Consider the following 16184-nt stretch of genomic DNA (forward strand, 5'->3'; position numbering starts at 1 on the left):
GGAGTGAACAAAGGAGGGAGGGGGATGGAGCGAGGGGGGCGGGGCGTCAACGAAAGGTGCGGAGCTGCAGCGGGACAAAGGTGTTCAGTTTTCTGGATTTAGAAAGCTGGGAACCCTAGTGTCGATAGCATCCCCCGGCCTATCTGCCGGCCCTGATACACCCCTGCCCCCCAGGGCAGGTGGAGGGTCTGGGACTCCTCACTGCAGACTGGGAGGAGGAGGAGTGGGGGCTTGTGGTGAAGGGGGGCTAAGGCCCCCCTCAATCCCACCCCCGGGAGAACAGGCTGGCGCTGCCCCTGAGCCTCGGGCAGGCGCAGAGCCCTGGCACCGGGAATCCGGGACAAATGGTGTCCTGGAGTCATTCAGCCCAGGACCGGGACTTGAACTCGGCACTTCAGGACTGTCCTGCCCAAGTCGGGACAAACGGTCACCCTGGTTTGACCATTTGTAGGGGAAGAAATCCCCACTGGCTACTGGGCAGGACAGCCCCTCTTGTATCTCTCCCACCCCTCCGCCGTCTCCCTGCCCCTGGGCTCCCCTTCACCGGGCAGCACTTTACACAGCCTCCCCTCCCTACATCCCCCCCTTTCCCTCCCAGAGCCCCCGCACGTCTTCCCTCCATTCCAGCCTCGTTCCCGTCAGCCCCATAACTCCCCCTCTGCCCCCGATCACCCTGCATCGCCCCAACCTCCCTTCAGTGCAATCACCGACCCCCATCTCCCCCCTGCCCCCATCCCATCCTGCCCCCGGCCACACACACCCCTGTCCCCCCTCAACCCCCCCTTATCTGCACCCCGCGCCCATCTTCAGCCCCCTTTCGGCTCCCGCCCCCCATCTCAGGTGTGGCTGCCCCAGCACGGCCCGGGCTGGCTCCCCCCCCCCCGCACACACCGGGAGCTGGCGGCAGCTTTCCCGGGCCCAGGGCGGGAATCGCAGCCAGCTCCGCTGGGAGCAGCCTGGGGCCAAACCTCCCCCTGCAGCCCGAGTGTGACGGGGGGGGGGGGGGGGGGGGGGGCGGGTCTCTCTTACCTTCCCTCCGAGCGGGGCCCCCTGGGGCAGGGGCAGGGGCAGGGGCCGGGCCGGGAAGGGGCCTGGCCGGGCTGGGGGCTCTGCCCTGGGAGAGGCTCCTGGGGAGCAGCGGGAAGGGCCCTGCTGGAGATTCCCCTCTCCCGGCTGCAGCCCGGGCTCCGGGCTCCCAGCACCAGCCGCCGGGGCTCGGGGATCTCGCCAGGAGCCTGGGAGACAGAGTCACCGCAGCGGCTGCGAGTCACTTCCTGCTGCCGGGCCTGAGCCCAGCGATCGCTCCCCCCAGAGCCGCCTCCCAGCAGCTCCTGGGTCCTAGCGATCAACTCAGCGCACTGCAGCCCCCTGCCCCAGACCCTGCCCCCTGGGGCCCCACCTCCCCTGGGCACGGGCAGCTTCTCCCAGCACTATGCAGGCATCCTGCCTAGAAACCACAGGATCAATGGGGACAGAAAGGAGACGTGCAGATCCCGGGGCGGGGGGAGAAGGGGGGTTTCTAGGGAGATGGGGTTGTTCCAGAGAATCCAGGGGTGATGGGGAGTCAGGGATGCTCTGGTAACAAGATTGGCACAGGGAGCAGGTGGTCAGAGCTGGTCTCTTGTCTCCACACCACATTCACTGGCTACCAGCCTTGGACTGGAGCTACCAGCTCTGCTCCCCTCGCTCGGGTCATGGTGCTGTCTGTGTTTTGTCCCTGGGTTCTTCCCGGGGATCCCCTCTGCCCCTCTCCCAGCTGGCTCCCCAGTGTGGGCACCGACTGCAGCTCCCCATCAGGCACCTGGATGTCAGCAACAAAGCTCCTGTTGCTCTGGGTCAGGGACTGGTGCTTTGCCCACTCAGGATAGTCCCCTATTTCCCCCTCATCATTTTCCAATTGTCACCAAAATCATCCACCTTCTCCTGATGGGCACCCAGACAATCCCCTGCAATGTTGGAATTGATCAGATGCAGCCATCGAAACAGACCAGTGCCACCGAGTTAAGTGCAGGGTCTCATTTTGCTAGGCCAGAAACAGATCAAGATATTAGACACCACTCTTAGGCTACTGATGCAGCTGCACCACTGTAAGCTTTCTAGTGCAGGGGTTCGCACTACAATTTTTTGGTAGCCTCAGAGCACGGTCACCAGCTCTTGCTGGTGGCTACTCTGACAATTTTTCCTAAGATACTTAATTAACTTTAGGATAAACAAATAAATATGCACATATCCGTGCCCATATCCTGTTAATTTATTAATGTTGGGTTTGTTTTGCAGACTCCATAATAAAAATAGTGTACAATTGCCTCTATTCTTTAGTGGACCTACACAGAATAGAAACATAAATAAGGTGAAAACAACGAGGAGTCCTTGTGGCACGTTAGAGACTAACAAATGTATTTGGGCATAAGCTTTCATGGGCTAGAACCCACTTCATCGGATGCATGGAGTGAAAATACAGGAGCAGGTATAAATACATGAAAGGGTGGAGGGTTGCTTTACCAAGTGTGAGGTCAGTCTAAGGAGATAAATCAATTAACAGCAGGATACCAAGGGAGGAAAAATAACTTTTGAAGTGGTAAGAGAGTGGCCCATTACAGACAGTTGACAAGAAGGTGTGAGTAACAGTAGGGGGAAATTATTATTAGACTGACCTCACACTTGGTAAAGCAACCCTCCATCCTTTCATGTATTTATACCTGCTCCTGTATTTTCACTCCATGCATCCGATGAAGTGGGTTCTAACCCACGAAAGCTTATACACAAATAAATTTGTTAGTCTCTAAGGTGCCACAAGGACGCCTCATTGTTTTTGCTGATACAGGCTACCACGGCTACCACTCTGAAACCTGTCACAAATAAGGTGCTTCGCATGTTCTTGTCTTTTGTTAATTGTTGTTTCTTTTGCTTTTTTGGTTGCTTTTTATTTAAAAGATTTGCTGGCTAGTAAGTCTGCGTCTGTGAAAAGTGATGTTTGTACGTTTGTTAATAGCACGTTTCACAGCAGCAGACTTGCTAACGAGCTGGGAGGCAGTGAAAAGTGATTAACAAACGTACAACTATCACTTTTCACAGCAGACTTACACAGACCCAACAAACTGGAGGGAAAATTAAGCCCGAGATGGGAAGTGGGTAGGGCAGCAGCGGGGGCCAGCGGCAACAGGGGTAGTGGTGAAACCAGGGCCCAAAGCCCTGCAGCAGAGGTCCAGAGCCTGCTGCCGTACAACCGGAGCCTGGGGCTGGAGGTGGCAGCGGGGGCCAGGAGCGATGGGTGGGCGGGGGAGGGTTGAGCCCAGGGCAGGAGCCCAAAGCCCCATGGCTGGAGCCTGCTGCCTGCCACCCCAAGGCTGAAGCCAGAAGCCCGAGCCCCACCGCCCCCGACAAGATGGGAACTCACAGCAGCTGCCTGCTCCTCCAGCGTTTGAGGCTCCAGAAAGAGGCAGGGCTGAACCCCTGTGGGAGCAGGCAGCAGCTTTGTGCCCCCCCAATCATGGCCCAGGAACTGTGGCAGCAAGAAAAGTGGGTAGAACAGAACAAAGGGAGGCAGCCATCATGAGAAATCCCCTAGCTACCACCTGAGCTGGAACAAGGGCTGTACCAGGGGAAAGGATTGTGCCCAGACTAGAAAGGTTTTGTGAAATAAACTTATTGAAACATCTCAGAGGGTGAGATTTTATCTATATTGAGTTTTTATTACTGTACTAGACTTAGACTTGCATGTATTATTTTATTTTGCTTGATAATTCACTTTGTTCTGTCGGTTACTACTTGGAACCACTTAAATCCTACTTTCTGTATTTAATAAAATCACTTTTTACTTATTAATTAACGCAGAGTATGTATTGATACCTGGGGAGGAGCAAACAGCTGTGCATCTCTCTCCATCAGTGTTATAGAGTGCGGACAATTTATGAATTTACCCTGTATATGCTTTATACAGGGTAAAACGGATTTATTTGGGGTTTGGACCCCATTAGGAGTTGGGCATCTGAGTGTTAAAGACAGGAACACTTCTGTAATTTGCTTTCAGTTAAGTTTTTGGGCACGTGGTTCAGACCTTGGGTCTGTGTTGGAGCAGACTGGTGTGTCTGGCTCAACAAGACAGGGTGTTGGAGTCCTAAGTTGCAAGGGCAGGAAAGCAGGAGCAGAAGTAGTCTTGGCACATCAGGTGGCAAAGGGCCGGCTCCAGCTTTTTTGTCACCCCAAGCGGCGGGGGGAAAAAAATATATCTATATCTATATATATAAAGCACTTCAGCGGCAGCTCTACCACACCGCTTCATTCTTCAGCGGCAATTCAGCGGCCGGTCCTTCCTTCCGAGAGGGACTGAGGGACCTGCCGCCGAATTGCTGCTCAAGACCCGGACGTGCCGCCCCTTTCAACTGGCCGCCCCAAGCACCTGGTGCCTGGAGCCGGCCCTGAGGTGGCAGCTCCTAGGGGTTTCTGTGATCTAACCCATTACAGTGGGTGGGTGCCTCCCCCAGCCTTGCGGGAGGAACCACTGGACCCCAGGACCCAACTGAATTCGGGGACAACTAAGGGATAACAGGGATGGGATTGAGGGTCATAGGTTCAGAACTAAGGATCCAGAGGGGGACACTGGGAGAACCCCAGACAGCACCTACTGCTCCTCAAAGCCAGCAGGCGATGCCCAGAGGAACTCTGCCCAGATGCGTGAGACAAGGGAGGAACTGAAATAGGCCCCAGAGTCACAGAGTGCCCGCTCGTCCAGCATCTTCCCCCTGGCATTGTAAATGGCCACTTTGGCCAGTGCCAGGAGGACGTTGACGGGGTCTCGTGACTTCGTGGGGCCACGGACAGGGTGTGAATATATAAAGAGGTGTGGGGTAAAGTGCAACCAGAACCTCAAGAGGAGGTTCAGGAGGAGCCGGAAGAGGGGCTGCAACCTGGACATTCTAGATAGGTATGCGCCAGGTTCTCCCTCACCTGCAAAGGGGACAGGTGTTGGGAATAGGGATGAACTGTGCCAGGTACACACCTGTGCTCACGGCTCCATGAAGGAGCCTCCAACCGATATTCATGGCGGGCTGTGGGAGCAGGCAGGAATATAGGCTGGTTCACCGGGGTTCCTCACCCTCTACAGGTGGTAGAAAGTCCCACCCCCTGGTAGCGGAAAAATAACTTTTGAAGTGGTAAGAGAGTGGCCCATTACAGACAGTTGACAAGAAGGTGTGAGTAACAGTAGGGGGAAATTATTATTAGACTGACCTCACACTTGGTAAAGCAATCCTCCATCCTTTCATGTATTTATACCTGCTCCTGTATTTTCACTCCATGCATCCGATGAAGTGGGTTCTAACCCACGAAAGCTTATACACAAATAAATTTGTTAGTCTCTAAGGTGCCACAAGGACGCCTCATTGTTTTTGCTGATACAGGCTACCACGGCTACCACTCTGAAACCTGTCACAAATAAGGTGCTTCGCATGTTCTTGTCTTTTGTTAATTGTTGTTTCTTTTGCTTTTTTGGTTGCTTTTTATTTTAAAGATTTGCTGGCTAGTAAGTCTGCGTCTGTGAAAAGTGCCGTTTGTACGTTTGTTAATAGCACGTTTCACAGCAGCAGACTTGCTAGCAAGCTGGGAGGCAGCAAAAAGTGATTAACAAACATACAAATACCACTTTTCACAGCAGACTTACACAGACCCAGAAAACTGGAGGGAAAATTAAGCCTGAGATGGGAAGTGGATAGGGCAGCAGTGGGGGCCAGCGGCAACAGGGGTAGTGGTGAAACCAGGGCCTAAAGCCCTGCAGCAGAGGTCCAGAGCCTGCTGCCGTACAACTGGAGCCTGGGGCTGGAGGTGGCAGCGGGGGCCAGGAGCGATGGGTGGGCGGGGGAGGGTTGAGCCCAGGGCAGGAGCCCAAACCCCATGGCTGGAGCCTGCTGCCTGCCACCCCAAGGCTGAAGCCAGAAGCCCGAGCCCCACCGCCCCCGACAAGATGGGAACTCACAGCAGCTGCCTGCTCCTCCAGCCTTTGAGGCTCCAGAAAGAGGCAGGGTTGAACCCCTGCTGGCAGCCCTGTGGGAGCGGGCAGCAGCTTTGTGCCTCTCCCCCCTCCCCCCCCAATCATGGCCCAGGAGGCTGTGGCAGCAAGAAAAGTGGGTAGAACAGAACAAAGGGAGGCAGCCATTATGAGAAATCCCCTAGCTACCACCTGAGCTGGAACAAGGGCTGTACCAGGGGAAAGGATTGTGCCCAGACTAGAAAGGTGTGCAGTCTGTGAAATAAACTTATTGAAACATCTCCGAGGGTGAGATTTTATCTATATTGAGTTTTTATTACTGTACTAGACTTAGACTTGCATGTATTATTTTATTTTGCTTGATAATTCACTTTGTTCTGTCTGTTACTACTTGGAACCACTTAAATCCTACCTTCTGTATTTAATAAAATCACTTTTTATTTATTAATTAACGCAGAGTATGTATTGATACCTGGGGAGGAGCAAACAGCTGTGCATCTCTCTCCATCAGTGTTATAGAGTGCGGACAATTTATGAATTTACCCTGTATATGCTTTATACAGGGTAAAACGGATTTATTTGGGGTTTGGACCCCATTAGGAGTTGGGCATCTGAGTGTTAAAGACAGGAACACTTCTGTAATTTGCTTTCAGTTAAGCTTTTGGGCACGTGGTTCAGACCCTGGGTCTGTGTTGGAGCAGACTGGCGTGTCTGGCTCAACAAGACAGGGTGTTGGAGTCCTAAGTTGCAAGGGCAGGAAAGCAGGAGCAGAAGTAGTCTTGGCACATCAGGTGGCAAAGGGCCGGCTCCAGCTTTTTTGTCACCCCAAGCGGCGGGGGGAAAAAAATATATCTATATCTATATATATAAAGCACTTCAGCGGCAGCTCTACCACACCGCTTCATTCTTCAGTGGCAATTCAGCGGCCGGTCCTTCCTTCCGAGAGGGACTGAGGGACCTGCCGCCGAATTGCTGCTCAAGACCCGGACGTGCCGCCCCTTTCAACTGGCCGCCCCAAGCACCTGGTGCCTGGAGCCGGCCCTGAGGTGGCAGCTCCTAGGGGGTTTCTGTGATCTAACCCATTACAGTGGGTGGGTGCCTCCCCCAGCCTTGCGGGAGGAACCACTGGACCCCAGGACCCAACTGAATTCGGGGACAACTAAGGGATAACAGGGATGGGATTGAGGGTCATAGGTTCAGAACTAAGGATCCAGAGGGGGACACTGGGAGAACCCCAGACAGCACCTACTGCTCCTCAAAGCCAGCAGGCGATGCCCAGAGGAACTCTGCCCAGATGCGTGAGACAAGGGAGGAACTGAAATAGGCCCCAGAGTCACAGAGTGCCCGCTCGTCCAGCATCTTCCCCCTGGCATTGTAAATGGCCACTTTGGCCAGTGCCAGGAGGACGTTGATGGGGTCTCGTGACTTCGTGGGGCCACGGACAGGGTGTGAATATATAAAGAGGTGTGGGGTAAAGTGCAACCAGAACCTCAAGAGGAGGTTCAGGAGGAGCCGGAAGAGGGGCTGCAACCTGGACATTCTAGATAGGTATGCGCCAGGTTCTCCCTCACCTGCAAAGGGGACAGGTGTTGGGAATAGGGATGAACTGTGCCAGGTACACACCTGTGCTCACGGCTCCATGAAGGAGCCTCCAACCGATATTCATGGCGGGCTGTGGGAGCAGGCAGGAATATAGGCTGGTTCACCGGGGCTCCTCACCCTCTACAGGTGGTAGAAAGTCCCACCCCCTGGTAGCGGAGCAGGACACGAGGGTAAGGAAGTGAAACATGTGGAGCAGGAGCTTGTAAAGTTGTTCCCTCAGCGTTGTTTGGAAGCAAGGATGCGCAGCCGGATCAGGTTATGGAGGAGAGGGGGCTCACAGGACAGGGACCCGATGAAAAGGTCCGGAGGGCCTGGGGTCAGGGGTGGGCAGGGAGCACCCTCTCGCAGGATCCGCTCAAGGAATACCCGAGAGGTGGGGGATAAGACTGCCCCTACCTCCTTGAGTATGTGTAGCGGGTCTGAAGTGTGGAGAGCCCCATGCAATGACCGAGCGCTCGGGTATCCACATATCTCCCTGTTAGTTACAGATAACACAGAAGAGTCACATTCATACTCACTTTAGGACTGGGTTATGACATCCCCCTGAGTAAACATATCCACCATGATCAAACAGCATACCAACATTGTTATAAACTGGACTTCCAAGATGATACAGGTTCTGCTCTTCTTCCATTGCTTTTTTGATTTGGAGCTTAAGTCTGGCAGTTTCTTGTTGCATCTGGTGAACCCTCTGCTCAGCAGTCACTGTTCCATACACATCCTGTCAGCTTCTCTGGCTCTTTCTTCAACTTGCTTGGCTCTCGCTTTGGCTTCTTTTTCCAGCTGGGCCAAGACTTGCTTCTCTTGCATTCTATTGACACCTTCCTTGACACACTTTGTACACGATTTGTTGCAATTATATAACAGTAGTTGCAACAATGATCTACATAGTCATATTTTATCAGATAAAGTCACACGGTTAAACCTTAGTCTTTGTTGATAAACTCCTGTGTTTTCACTACAAATATATCTCAGTGCTGTGATGTTATATTGGCGCTGATCCTCAATTGAATCGAACAAGCTGGTGTTGTCCCTTTAGGGACAAATTACCTGGGAATTTCTGAGTGTCTTGTGGACAGGGGTTAGACACTACAGAAGGACAATAATGGTTTGCACTCAGGGTCTGTTTGGGAAGCGTGGCCTAGTGGTCATGGTCACAACCCCAGACAGCCAAGGGGGTCGTAGGAAGGGGAGCCCGGGCCCTCCCACTCTACCGGGCTCCGACTCAAGGCCCTTTTAGCTACCAGTGACCTGGCAACCAAGACTAGTTAAGTCTGTCCTCCCTGGGCCTCTTCCTCTCGTCTCCTACCCTGGGGTCACCTCAGTCCAAGTCCTTCACCTGATGGGAAAATCCAAATCCCAAAGAAGCAATAGGGAGTCGCCACTGTCCAGGGCCACAGAATACTTCCCTTTCTCCTTGTCTATGCGGAGGGTCCTCCCTTTCCATACAGAGGACCCCTTTGGGCAGCTGCACCAGAGCCTTTAGGTTTGGTTTTGCTCTGCTCTGCTCATCTGCTCACCTTCATCACCACTTGCCAATTTAGCTAATTCGCTGCCTTGTAATTCCTCCAGCAGATGGAGCATTTGCTCCAGGTGTGGCAGGGCAGAACTGGCCGAGAAAATGTCACAGCCGGAACCTGCAGTGTGTGGAGCTCAGGTATGGTGAAATAACACCTCCAAGGGGCTTAAAACAAACAAACAAACAAACAAACAAACAAATCTCCAGTGCTGGGGATTGCACAAGCTCCCTTGGAAGCTATTCCAGAGCTTAAGTACCCGTATGGTTAGAAAGTTTTTCTAATCTCTAACCTAAATCATCCTTGCTGCAGCTTAACACTTTTACCTCTCATCCTCCCTTCAGTGGCCATCGAGCACAACTGATCCCCAGTCTCTGTATAAAAGCCCCTAACATGTCTGCAGGCCACCCCCAGTCTGCTTTTCTCAAGACTAATAGACCCACTTTTTTTAACCATCCCCTGCAGGTCGGATTTTCTAAACCTTTGATCATTTTCTGTTGCTCTCCTCGGGACTCAATCCAATTTGTCTTCATCTTTCCTAAAGTGTGGGGTGCCCAGAATTGGACACAGGACTCCAGCTCAGCTAACCGCAGTGCGGAGCAGAGTGAGACAATGACCTCCTACAACACTCACGTTAATACACCCCAGAATGATACCAGCCTTTTCCCCAGCTGCATCAATGTGTGACAGCCAGACAGCGTCTGAGTGAGTCCATTAAAGACCATTCTCCCCCCCGCCCATTATTGAAGACAAGGGACGCTGGGAGTTTGAGAAACTAAATTCTACTTTATTCTTTTCAAACCAAGAAATAAAAGCTAAATCTCAACCAACCATCTCTTCTAATGGTGCTGTCTGAATACAGAGGGGGCAGGGAGAAGGGGCAGAGGGGGTAAGTGATGAGGCAGTACCTCTCTGCCCCGTGCTCTCCCTCACCTCTTATCTCATGAGCACCAAACACTCGATAGCCCGAGCACCCAGCTCCCCCTGCTTCCCAGCTCCCGCAGCCCCAGACATTCAATCCCCAGTGTTGTCCCCATAACCCATCACCCTGGTACCTTAACTGTTGATGCCCCAGAGCCCAGCACCTTCAGGGATTCAGGGAGGGGAGGAGTTACCAGCTCCCACGGACACTCGCCCTGCAGGGAACAGCCCCAGGTAAGTGGGGGAGCCCAGTCCAAGAGCTAGGGGGTGGGAACAGGTGTCTAGAGTGAAGGTGAGGCCTGGCCCAAAGGTCCTTCGCCTTGTCTCCATGGCAGGGGGAATCCCGGCTGGGAAGGGAAGGGAGAGGGGCATGGGCGGCGGGTATAGTAAACTGGGGGAGGCCATGCCTCCCGAAACACCCTAGCATGGCCCCGCCCACACTCCTCTAGGCCCCCTCCTGCCTGCTGGAGCAGAAGTGGCAGGGCCTCAGGCAGAGGGGGATGGGCCAGGGGCTAGCCTCCCCCCAAGGGCACGTTCACCCACCATCCATGCAGATGGAGAACTTCAGCCAGGCAGAGGGAGCATCTGGAGGAGTTTTTCTCTCCCTCCCTTCCCCCACCTTTGGCCCATCAGCTCAGCAGCCAGAGCTGCAGCCGGGAGGAGGGGCTGATGGGGGCTTCTCCTCCTCTGCCTGGGGTTTGCTGAGACCAGGCAGAGCCAGAGGGTCACTGACCAACTGATGCTCAGCGGCTGCTGGATCCTTGGGAGCCAAATGCCCCTGATGTGTGTGGGAACAAGGAAATGGGTTTGTCACCATGGCCGGCCCCAGTCAGGCCCCTGAGAGAATTTCCCTCCTGTGTGGAGGAGTCTCTGATGTCCAACATGGTGTTAGCTCCACTAGGAGCATTTTCCACACTGAGAACATCTCAGAGGTTTCTTCCCTGTGCGGATTTGCAGATGCCTAATACTCCGGGAGCATCAAATGAAGCTTCCCCCACATTCAAGGTCTCGCTGTTGTGTGGGTCACTGAAGCGTGAAGTCAAATTGAATCTTTTCTTGCAGTCAAGCTATTCCTAGGGTCTCTCACCTTTGTGGCTTCTCTGATGTTTGGTCAGCTCTGAGGTCTTACTGAAGCTTTTCCCACAGTCAAGGCATTTATAAGGTCTCTCTCTTGTGTGGATTCTCCTGTGTTTAGTAAGGTATGAGCGCTGACTGAAAGTTTTCCCACAGTCCAAGCATTTATGGGATTTCTCTCCTGTGTGGGTTTTCCGATGCATATTAAGGCCTGATTTGAAACTGAAACTTTTCCCACACTCAGGGCATTTGTAGGGTTTCTCTCCTGTGTGCGTTCTCCCATGTTGAGTAAGATGTGAGCGCTGACTGAAAGTTTTGCCACACTCAAGACATTTATAGGGTCTTTCTCCTGTGTGGATTCTCCTATGTTTAGTAAGGGCTGAACTTGCAATAAAACCTTTCCCACAGTCGAGGCATTTATAGGGTCTTTCTCCTGTGTGGATTCGCCCATGTTTGATAAGGGATGAACTTTGCATAAATCTTTTCCCACACTCAAGGCATCCATAGGTTCTCTCTCTTGTATGGGTTCTCTGATGTCTAGTAAGCTTTGAGCTCTCACTAAAACTTTTCCCACAGTCAAGACATTTAAAGGGTCTCTCTCCTGTGTGCACTCTCTGGTGTAGAATAAGTTGTGACTTCTGAATGAAGCTTTTCCCACAGTCCAAGCATGTATGGGGTTTCTCTCCAGTGTGGATTGCCTGATGTCTAGTAAGGTTTGTTCTGTCAACTAAACTTTTCCCACAATCGAGGCATTTATAGGGTTTGTCGCCTCTATGTGTTCTCTGATGCTTAATAAGGTGTGAGCTACGAATGAAATCTTTCCCACACTCAAGGCATTTATAAGGTCTTTCTCCTGTGTGGATTCTCTTATGTTTAGTAAGGGATGAACTTTCCATAAAACTTTTCCCACACTCGAGGCATTTATAGGGTCTTTCTCCTGTGTGGATTCTCCTATGTTTAACAAGGGATGAACGTTCCATAAAATTTTTCCCACACTCAAGGCATTTATAGGGTCTTTCTCCTTTGTGGATTCTCCTATGTTGAATAAGAGATGAACTTTGCATAAAACTTTTCCCACACTCAAGGCATTTATAAGGTCTCTCTCCTGTGTGGGTTCGTTGATGTGTAATAAGCTGTGATTTCTGAATAAAACTTTTCCCACACTCACAGCATTTAAAGGGTCTCTCTCCTGTGTGCACTCTCTGGTGTATAATAAATTGTGACTTCTGAATGAAGCTTTTCCCACAGTCCAAGCATTTATGCGGTCTCTCTCCTGTGTGGATTGCCTGATGTCTAGTAAGTTTTGTTCTGTCAAAGAAACTTTTCCCACAGTCGAGGCATTTATAGGGTTTGTCGCCTCTGTGTGTTCTCTGATGCTTAATAAGGTGTGAGCGGCGAATGAAATTTTTCCCACACTCAAGGCATTTATAAGGTCTCTCTCCTGTGTGGATTCTCCTATGTTTAATAAGGTCTGAACTCTGACCAAAAGTTTTCCCACAGTCCATGCATTTATAGGGTTTCTCCCCTGTGTGGGTTCTCTCACGTCTAATAAGGGCCGATGGCACAGTGAAAACTTTTGCACACTCAAGGCATTTATAAGGTTTCTCTCCCATATGCAGTCTCTGCTGTATAATAAGAAATGACTTCTTACTGAAGTTTTTCCCACAGTCTACGCATTTATAGAAGTTCTCTCCTGTGTGGGTTCTCCAATGTGTAAGAAGGTTTGCACTGAAATGGAATAGTTTCCCACAGTCAAGGCATTTGTAGGGTTTCTCTTCATTGTGACTTGTCTGCTGCATTGTGGTTTCCTTACATCCTCCGCCACATTTAGTGGATTCATCCAGTTTGTTCCTGGGATAGTTTCCCAGCTGCATCTCTGATCCGTGTCGATCTCCCCAGGCTTCTCCCTGTTCCAAGCACTGGGAAAAATTCCGTTCAGCTCTTCTCAAAAACCTCTCCTGCGATTCCACTTGCTCAGGATCTTCCTCCTGCTGATTCTCCTCCTTGTTCTCACTCACTGTCCTATCGCCTGCTGGGAGAGAGAGAAGCCAGACCGGAGTCACTGCCTGTGCCGGGGGGAAAGGACTGAAAGGGGAATAGCAAAGAGGGAGATGGAGACATTGGATTCTGCCACCACATCCCACCGTGACTGATATTTGCTTTGATGCTATGACACCTGCTGACTGCAGCCCTCACTTAGGTGAGATGGGCAGAACTGAGGTCTCTCGCTCACAGCACATTTTGGGAGTCCCAGCTTTTTCCTTCACTCACCAGATGTTTCTGTCTCGGTTTCCCTCATTCCTCACCTGTGCAGGTGCCTCTCGGGCTCTCCATTTCCTCCCAGGCCTGGAGATCTGGGACCCACGGCTCTTCCCCTCGTTCCAGCTGGGCGATCAGCTCAGGTTTGGGAATGTGAAATCCTGCTCAGAGGGTGAACATAAGAACGGCCATACTGGGTCAGACCAAAGGTCTATCTAGCCCAGTATCCTGTCTGCCGACAGTGGCCAATGCCAGGTGCCCCACACAGAATGAACAGAATAGGTGATCATCAAGTGATCCATCCCGTCACCCATTCTCAGCTTCTAGCAAACAGAGTCTAGGGACAGCATCCCTGCCCATCCTTGCTAATAGCCATTGATGGACCTGTCCTCCATGAACTTATCTAGTTTTTTTTTTAACCCTGTTATAATCTTGGCCTTCACAACATCCTCTGGCAAAGAGTTCCACAGGTTGACTGTGCGTTATGTGAAGAAACACTTCATTTTGTTTTAAACTAGTTGCCTATTAGTTGCATGTGGTAAATCATGCAAGGTCAGGACGCATGGAGTCTTGGTAGAGTATTTTTCACAAGGAACGTTCCCTGAGTTTAACCTGACCCTACATGGGATTGTGGTAACTCAGACCCATTAGGAGCAGATGACATCGGGGGGCGGGGTGTTGTCACGCCCTCACTAGGAGGTCTCAGGGTAGATGCGCTCTGTGGGACTTGCTGACATACACACAGCTCGGGTGTTAAACTGCTGCCTATTTCCAAAGCTGCAGAAACTAGAACCCTCCCCATGGATGGAGCTAGTCCCAGGAAGGAAGGTGAACTGTGTGTGAAGGAGAAATAATACAGGCAGAACAATACCCTGCTTCTGGCCGCTTGAAAGCTGGCAAGATGGGGATGAATTAGACTGTCCATTCGGTTTCTGACTCCCTTGTTTCCTTGAAAGGGGTATGGAGTGTCTCTCACACTGGAGCTGTGGACTATGCGACCCTCCCTGCCAATGCAACGGACCAGGGAAGAACCTGACCAGATTCAGACACGCAGACCCCACAGCTTCTAATAGCTGAGGGCCCAGTAATCCCTTACCCAGCGAGGTCACCATCTCATAGTTCTCCTGCATGACGTCCCTGTAGACAGCTCTTTGCCTGGGGTCCAGCAGAGCCCCCTGACCCTCGGTGAAATACACAGCCACGTCCTCGAAGGTCACCGGCATCTGAAACATCAGTTCCCCCACTCAGCGCCTGCTGCCCCAGCTACAATCCCACTAGTCACAGGGGAGGAGGCCCAGAAAAGCAGAATCCCACCCGCACCCTGCTCAGACCAGCCAGGAGGCTTCAGGGGGTGGGGAGAAGGTGAGAACTCCTTGTCCCCCCAGCACACGGAGCAGGGCAGGGTCTTCTCATTTCCCACACACCTGCCAGCCACAGGCTGATGCAGGAAGCAGAGCTCTGAGCCGGGGACAGGAATCCCAACAGCTTCCCTTCGTATTTCACAGCAGCCTGTGGCCAGTGGGGTGAGGCTGCAGCACTGGGAGTCTGGTCAGTTTTCCCAGCCCTGTCCAGGGGGGTGTTTCCTGTATCAGAAATGGGGGAATGTCTCCCCCTTCCCCCACCCGCCAATGGGTCGGTTCAGAAAAATCAGGCTTCAAGTTGAACCTGTCCCAGCAGGTTTATCACACCCTGTCCCATCCCTGCCTCCCCCTGTGTGTTTCCTGCCCCTCCCCCCTCTCCCCCAGCAAATCCCCCTGCACCTCCATGAAAATCCCCTACCTGAGCTGGCTCCATCACAGCCATTTCCCTTCCCTGTCCTCTGGAAGACGGGACGATCTGCAGCGAAACGCGGACGTGATTCCTCAGCCTGTCAGGGCGAGAGGGGTGATGCGGGAGGTTTCAGAAGGGGATTGAATCCATTTCACACCCCAATTCCCCCCAGGCTCTCTCCCTGCAGACAGACGCTCTGGACTCTGCCATTCTGGGAAAACCCTCAGTCACTTTATTCCAACACAGACCCGGCCCCTCCCAGCACTGAATCCCTGAGACACTTTTAAACCCTCCCAGGTTTAAAAGACAAATACTAGAAAAGCAGAATGAAAGGAACCACTTGGGGGGTTTCCCCTGACATTGGCCCGGAGGGCAGGGCGCTGCTGGGACCGGCTTTTCCTCTGTCAGCTCCTCCCCTTGTTCCCAGGAGAGTGAGTTGGCCCAGGGGGATGCAGGGAATGGATCCGGGCAGGGCTGGGAACTGGGAACCTCCCTCCCCACTTCTTGCTCCTGCTGCCCCTTTCAGTCTCACCCCTCCCCTTCCTGTCTCCGTCCCTCTCCCCTCTGCCTGGGAGAACTGGTGCCTGTCCCGTTCCCATGGGCGTTGCTCTCCAGTGTGAGCCTGGCTGTGTCACTGAGGGCAACAACTCTGGGAGCCGCAGACACGGGGGAGCCCCTTCCCCCCCCCCCCCGGTATAAACTCACCAGCTGCAGGTCCCGGAAAGGGGCCCTTTGTGCAGAGTCACTTTCCTGCCCGGCCCCAGCCCTTTCCCCGGGGTCTCTCCCAGTCACCTGCAGGCTCTGGCTCAGGAGTTGGTGCGGGCAGAGCCCGGGGCTGCCCCAGGGGGCTAGTTCCAGCCACTGGAGAAAGTGCCCACCCAGACTGGGCCCAGCAGGGGCTTTAATGAAGGTCTGTCCCTGGCACAGACCCCACTGGGGAGCAGCAGTTTCCCAGTCTGGGCTCTCAGGCAGAGGAGGCAGCAGTATCTGACCCAGGCAGCTCAATTCAAGGGCTCTAATATCAGAAGCAGAGAGAGACACGCACCAGCCTCCTCCTC

General features: G+C 52.8%; 2 protein-coding genes across 30 annotated transcripts in view; both read right to left on the minus strand.

The window, feature by feature from the left end:
* The window catches only part of LOC101935336 (zinc finger protein 850), a 140009-nt gene that overhangs the window by 56259 nt on the left and 67566 nt on the right, over positions 1–16184 (minus strand). For 3 of the 26 annotated variants that reach the window (XM_065564742.1, XM_065564737.1, XM_065564741.1), the window contains exon 2: positions 15136–15223. The exons of 12 other annotated variants lie outside the window; for them this stretch is intronic. In XM_065564742.1, the coding sequence (XP_065420814.1) occupies positions 15136–15159 (24 nt within the window). In that variant the 5' untranslated portion in view covers positions 15160–15223. Of the gene's footprint in view, positions 1–1029; positions 1050–9868; positions 13130–13403; positions 13518–14227; positions 14580–15135; positions 15224–16184 lie in introns of those variants that run through there. 11 more of the 26 variants (XM_065564763.1, XM_065564762.1, XM_065564760.1 and 8 more) reach the window with 11 other exon arrangements.
* Positions 1–16184, minus strand: part of LOC112058656 (zinc finger protein 850-like) — a 63482-nt gene that overhangs the window by 12839 nt on the left and 34459 nt on the right. The window contains exon 1 of one of the 4 annotated variants that reach the window (XM_065564876.1): positions 1030–1168. The exons of the other annotated variants lie outside the window; for them this stretch is intronic. The gene's annotated coding sequence lies outside the window, so the exon portion shown is untranslated. Of the gene's footprint in view, positions 1–1029; positions 1169–16184 lie in introns of those variants that run through there. 4 annotated transcript variants of the gene reach the window in all.

This window comes from Chrysemys picta, chromosome 12 (genome assembly GCF_011386835.1).
Source record: "Chrysemys picta bellii isolate R12L10 chromosome 12, ASM1138683v2, whole genome shotgun sequence".
NCBI classification, from domain to species: domain Eukaryota; kingdom Metazoa; phylum Chordata; order Testudines; family Emydidae; genus Chrysemys; species Chrysemys picta.